Genomic DNA, 6,884 nt, shown 5'->3' on the forward strand with positions numbered 1-6,884 from the left:
GGTTGCAGAATCGTCGGTGACCTCAGGATCTCTGGTGGCATTGGAGCCTTCAGCAGCACTGGGGTTGGAGCCACGATGCCTGTTTGCAGAGTCATTGGTGGTCCCAGAATCTGGCAGCATTGGAACCTTCAACAACACTGGGGGTGGACCCATGATGCCAGTTCGCAGAGTCATCGGTGGTCCCAGTAACTGTGGTGGCATTAGAACCTTCAGCAACACTGGGGTTTTAGCCACGAGGCCAGTTTGCAGAGTCATCGGTGGGATCAGAATCTGTGGCGGCACTGGAACCTGCAAAGCTGGGGGTGGAGCCACGATGCCTGTTTGCAGAGTCATCGGAGGTGTCAGAATCTATAGTGATAATGGAGCCTTCATCAGCACTGTAGCTGTCGATCCTTGCAGCATAGGAACCCAGGAGCGCATCAGAGGCTTCAGCCTGGCTTTGCACAGTGTCCACCGGGTCAGAGTCTCCAAACTGGATGACAAAGTCGCCTTCTTCCGTGGTAACAATGCATTGTCTGCATCTGGAACCTTCCTGGGCTTCCTCCCGAACAGAGCCCAGGATCTCATTGGCATCAGAGCCCTCCGCCTGGCTGAGCCCAGTGTCCTCCGGGTCAGAGTCTCCAAACTGAATGACAAAGTCGCCTTCTTCTGTGGTAACGATGCATTGTCTGCATTTGGTACCTTCCTGGGATTCCTCCCGAGAAGCAGAGCCCAGGATCTCATTGGCATCAGAGCCACGATGCCAGTTTGCAGAGTCATCCGTGGGATCAGAATCTGTGGCGGCACTGGAACCTGCAAAGCTGGGGGTGGAGCCACGATGCCTGTTTGCAGAGTCATCGGTGGTGTCAGAATCTATAGTGATAATGGAGCCTTCAGCAGCACTGTAGCTGTCAGTGCTTGCAGCATAGGAACCCAGCAGCGCATCAGAGGCCTCAGCCTGGCTTTGCACAGTGTCCACCGGGTCAGAGTCTCCAAACTGGATGACAAAGTCGCCTTCTTCCGTGGTAACAATGCATTGTCTGCATCTGGAACCTTCCTGGGATTCCTCCTGAGCAGAGCCCAGGATCTCATTGGCATCAGAGCCCTCCGCCTGGCTGAGCCCAGTGTCCTCGGGGTCAGAGTCTCCAAACTGAATGACAAAGTCACCTTCTTCCGTGGTAACGATGCGTTGTCTGCATTTGGTACCTTGCTGGGATTCCTCCCGAGAAGCATAGCCCAGGATCTCATTGGCATCAGAGCCACGATGCCAGTTTGCAGAGTCATTGGAGGTCTCAGAATCTATAGTGACAATGGAGCCTTCAGCAGCACTGGGGGTGGAGCCACGATGCCAGTTTGCAGAGTCATCCGTGGGATCAGAATCTGTGGCGGCACTGGAACCTGCAAAGCTGGGGGTGGAGCCACGATGCTTGTTTGCAGAGTCATCGGTTGTCTCGGAATCTATAGTGACAATGGAGCCTTCAGCAGCAATGGGGGTGGAGCCACGATGCCTGTTTGCAGAGTCATCGGAGGTGTCAGAATCTATAGTGATAATGGAGCCTTCAGCAGCACTGTAGCTGTCGATCCTTGCAGCATAGGAACCCAGGAGCGCATCAGAGGCCTCAGCCTGGCTTTGCACAGTGTCCACCGGGTCAGAGTCTCCAAACTGGATGACAAAGTCACCTTCTTCCGTGGTAACGATGCATTGTCTGCATCTGGAACCTTCCTGGGATTCCTCCTGAGCAGAGCCCAGGATCTCATTGGCATCAGAGCCACGATGCCAGTTTGCAGAGTCATCCGTGGGATCAGAATCTGTGGCTGCACTTGAACCTGCAAAGCTGGGGGTGGAGCCACGATGCCTGTTTGCAGAGTCATCGGTTGTGTCAGAATCTATAGTGATAATGGAGCCTTCAGCAGCACTGTAGCTGTCGATCCTTGCAGCATAGGAACCCAGGAGCACATCAGAGGCCTCAGCCTGGCTTTGCACAGTGTCCGCCGGGTCAGAGTCTCCAAACTGGATGACAAAGTCGCCTTCTTCCGTGGTAATGATGCATTGTCTGCATCTGGGACCTTCGTGGGATTCCTCTGGAGAAATGCATGAGATCTCATTGGCATCTTTAGTTGGCTCATCTTCCAGGACAAGGTCGCCTTTGGGCAGCAGGCTCAGGGAGCACTTCTGGGCATCCACAGAGGCTCCTGCTGCTGAAGTCCCTTCCATGGGTTCCTTGCCCTGGTATTCTGGTGACCCGGAAAAGTCATTGGCACTGGCGTTGTGAAGGTGGATAGCCGACTCAAGTCTGCACATTTTTTGCTGAGGAGACATTTGCAAAACAAGGGAGCCCTCAGCCTCTACCTTTTCTTGACTGGGAGACTCAGCCGAGCCCCCGTGTCTGTGATGGCTGGAGATTTGGGCTGCTGCCGCCTTCCTCTTTCTTGGGGCTTTCTTCCTCCTTAACCTCAGATAACGGCATCTTCTGACAGTTAGCCCAAACGGCCAGCGCCACCTCCACTGCCACTGCCAGCGCCAGTGCCACCAACAGCGATAGTAACTTTTCTGAAGGTGGTTGATTTTGGAGCTATTGCCACGGACAGCATGGAACTGCTGATTGGGGTTCGTGATGTTCACCTCAATATCATGGCACTGCCCCATGAGATGATCCATTGCCTTCTGATATTTTTTAGATTTGCCCTTCTTCCTGCCACCCTCATCCTTCCTTCTACTAACCTTGGTCATCTTGGTCTGCAAGTTGGAGCCCCGCGTAATTCCCCCCAAATATTTCTGGTTCCTCTCTCACCAACCCTAAAAGTAGCCTCAGTCACTTCAGAGGGATCGGTCTTTGAATCAGTCAATTCTGAAAGGTCAGTGTCTGAGGGGACGCCAGATGGCTGGAACCTTCCTGCCACAGCAATCGCTGCCCTACAGAGAAGAGAAAACAATTGGACACTGCCTTATATGACAGATGGGATCTCAATTGCCCACGGCCCTTTTGTAATCTCGGGAGATCTCACCAGGGTCCTCTGGTACCTGTTAAGCTGTTCCCTTTGGCCCGTGGACTCTGGCAATATCAGAAGACAGGGAGCACTGCGTTTCACTGAGGTGAATTCCCGCAATTTTGGCCGATTTGGGACACTGTGAGAAGGAAAACTTCAAAGAGTTGATTGACGGTTTTAAAGTCCATCTCAAAGACCCTGGCATGCCCCTATGTCCTTATCTGTTAACTCATTTTCTGTGGCTCTCTAATCGACTGCCTGCCCCCCCACCATTCACACTACTATTAATAGTGCAGCCCCACTTTATTCCTTCACATAATATTTCTGAATCTCCCTCACCAAATCCACGAGTAGACTCAGTCAATTCAGAGTGCTCATCCTCGAATTTTTCAGTTCCTGAACTTTAGTGTCTGAGGAGACGCCCAAAGTTCATTGTCTGAGGGGAAGATAGACCAGCTGGGACTAGTCCCAGTGAAAGTGTGTCCCCCAGAGACCGGAAAACCATTGGACACTGCTTTATAAGGCAGCTGAGATCTCGACTGCCCACGGCCCTTATGTAATCTCGGGAGATCTCACCAGGGTCCTCAGGTACCTGTCCAGCAGTTCCCTTTGGCCTGTGGACTCTGGTGATGTCAGAAGTCAGGTGGCAGTGCGTTTCACTGAGGTGAATTCACACTGTTTGTAGCCGATTTGGGACACTGTGGGAAGGAAAACAAACAGTTAATAGATGTTTTGATGTCCGTCTCAATGACCCTGGCATATATCAGGATGTCCCTCAGTGTTAACTCATTTTCTGTGACTCTGCTCAACTGCATGAACCTCCCCCCAGCCTTCACACTACTATTATTAATGGAGCCCCACTTAATTCCCTCACATAATATTTCTGAGTCCCAAATTTGAGTCACCAAATTCACGAGTAGGCTCAGTCCCTTCAGAGTGCTTGTAATATAATTCTTAAGTTCCTGAAGTTTAGCGTCTGAGGGGATGCCCACCGTTCATTGTCTGAGGGCAAGCTAGACAGGCTGGGAGTGGTCCATGCGAGAGTCTGTCCCCCACCCCGCAGAGAGCGGAAAACCATTGGACACTGCCTTCTATGACAGGTGGGATCTCAAGTGCCCACGGCCTTTTTGTAATCTCGGGAGATCTCACCAGGGTCCTGTGGTACCTATTAAGCTATTCCCTTTGGCCCGTGGACTCTGGCAATATCAGAAGACAGGGAGCAGTGCGTTTCACTGAGGTGAATTCCCGCTATTTGTGGCCGATTTGGGACACTGTGAGAAGGAAAACTTCAAAGAGTTGATTGACGGTTTTAAAGTCCGTCTCAAAGACTCTGGCATTCCCTATGTCCTTTTCTGTTAACTCATTTTCTGTGGCTCTCTACTCGACTGCCTGCCCCCCCACCATTCATACTACTATTAATGGTGCAGCCCCACTTTATTCCTTCACATAATATTTCTGAATCTCCCTCACCAAATCCACGAGTAGACTCAGTCAATTCAGAGTGCTCATCCTCGAATTTTTCAGTTCCTGAACTTTAGTGTCTGAGGAGACGCCCAAAGTTCATTGTCTGAGGGGAAGATAGACCAGCTGGGACTAGTCCCAGTGAAAGCGTGTCCCCCAGAGACCGGAAAACCATTAGACAATGCCTTATATGGCAGCTGAGATCTCGACTGCCCACGGCCCTTATGTAATCTCGGGAGATCTCACCATGGTCCTAAGGTACCTGTCCAGCAGTTCCCTTTGGCCTGTGGACTCTGGTGATGTCAGAAGTCAGGTGGCAGTGCGTTTCACTGAGGTGAATTCACACTGTAGCCGATTTGGGACACTGTGGGAAGAAAAACAATTGATAGATGGTTTTGACGTCCGTCTCAATGACCCTGGCATATATCCAGGATGTCCCTCACTGTAAACTCATTTTCTGTGACTCTGCTCAACTGCATGAACCTCCCCCCAGCCTTCACACTACTATTATTAATGGAGCCCCACTTAATTCCCTCACATAATATTTCTGAGTCCCCTCACCAAATTTACGAGTAGGCTCAGTCCCTTTAGAGTGCTTGTAATATAATTCTTAAGTTCCTGAATTTTAGTGTCTGAGGGGATGCCCAAAGTTCATTGTCTGAGGGCAAGCTAGACAGGCTGGGACCAGTCCATGCGAGAGTCTGTCCCCCACCCCCCAGAGACCGGAAAACCGTTGGACACTGCATTCTATGACAGGTGGGATCTCAAGTGCCCACGGCCCTTTTGTAATCTCGGGAGATCTCACCAGGGTCCTCAGGTACCTGTCCAGCCGTTCCCTTTGGCCCACGGACTCTGGCGATGTCAGAAGACAGGGAGCATGTGTTTCACTGAGGTGAATTCCAGCTGTTTGTGGCCAATTTGGGACACTGTGGGAAGGAAAACTTCAAAGACTTGATTGAAGGTTTTAATGTCCGTCTCAATGACACTGGCATGCCCCTATGACCTTCTCTGTTAATCATTTTCTGTGGCTCTGTTCTACTGCCTGCGCCCCGCCACTCACACACCTATTTCTCTTGGAGCCCAACTTAATTCGCCCCCATAATATTTCTGAGTCCCCCTCACCAAATCCACGAATAGGCTCAGACACTTCAGAGGGCTCGGCCTCTAATCCCTGCAGTTGCCAAAGCTCAGTTCCCAAGGGGACGCGAGAACAACTGGGAACTTCCAGATACAGCGATTGCCTCCCCCACAGTGACCTTTAAACCGTTGGTCACTTCCTTATATGGTGTCTGGGATCTCGTGTGCCCACGCCCCTTTTGCAGTCCCGCGAGATCTCACGAAGCATCTAAGGAACTGTGCAACTGTGTCCATTGCCTCGCAGACATTGCGGTTTTGCATGGTAAATGAGAAGTTCCTTGGAGCTGGAACGTAGCATAGCGATAGGGCGTGGCTGACCCAGGATGGACTTAGATTTGATTTCCTGTTCCCCACATGTCCCCAGTGCCTGCTGGGAGCAAATTTTGAGGTCAGCGCCAGGAGCCAATCTTTGAGGGCTACCGGGTGCTCCCCCCCCAAAAAAAACCAACAAAAATGTTTTTTTTGTAAATATGATTTTTATTTTGATCATAGTGGCTTACATATCATTGACAATAATACTTTAGCTAAATATTAACATAAAATCAGGGGAATTCCCATCACCAACTGTCCTCCCTCCACTTCCGTTCCCGTCCGACCTCCCATATCCTCCTCCCTCACCCCCGGGGCTGCCAGAATAAGTGGTCCCCTTGTGTCTAGGATTCTATTTTGTGATCCTACACTTGTTTGGTCTTTATTCCTGCCCTATTTCCCACCGCTCTGTTTGGGAGGGGGGACTATATAGTTCAAGTTATGTAATTTTGTTTGAAGAAGAGAAAAGTAATAAACTAGGGGAAAAAATAAAATACGCCAAAATGGGCAGAGTAACCTCTGGATGCTCTCACCCTGGTTTTCAGAAACGAAGGGAAAAAAGAAGGTGAAACAACACAACAGTAGACAAAGAAAAAAAGTTTTTTTAAACACAAGAACTTCCTTTAGCCAAAGAGCAGTTCTTGGGAATAGGGGACAGAATGGAGAATGGGAAGATCTGGGTACAACGGCTTTATTTTACCAAATTGGGTCACTCCTGGGGCCAGAGCAATAGCACAGCGGTAGGGCATTTGCCTTGCTGGAACGAGGCTGACCCAGGACAGACCTCGATTCGTTCTCTGGTGTGCGCATAGCCAGGAGTAACACCTGAGCTGCACCAGTTGTGCCCCCCCAAAACAGACAAACAAATCAAAAAAGTAATTAAAAATAAAATTATGAGATAATCTCTTTACTCTCCAGCCCCATTCCAATTCAAGTCCATAAGAGTAAACACTATTGATGGTTTCATGTGTATGTTTAAAACCAGTTCTCAGTGTACAGACTAAGTATAA

At 50.1% G+C, this 6,884-nt stretch overlaps 1 protein-coding gene across 1 annotated transcript; it reads right to left on the minus strand.

Moving 5' to 3' along the window:
* Window positions 1-226: 226 nt before the first annotated feature.
* LOC125998932 (dentin sialophosphoprotein-like) lies at window positions 227-2,710 on the minus strand. The gene has a single exon (XM_049766952.1). The coding sequence runs from the start codon at window positions 2,708-2,710 to the stop codon at window positions 227-229; it is 2,484 nt and encodes an 827-aa protein (XP_049622909.1).
* Between the last annotated feature and the right edge of the window lie 4,174 nt (window positions 2,711-6,884).

This window comes from Suncus etruscus, chromosome X, assembly GCF_024139225.1.
Source record: "Suncus etruscus isolate mSunEtr1 chromosome X, mSunEtr1.pri.cur, whole genome shotgun sequence".
In the NCBI taxonomy this organism is placed as follows: domain Eukaryota; kingdom Metazoa; phylum Chordata; class Mammalia; order Eulipotyphla; family Soricidae; genus Suncus; species Suncus etruscus.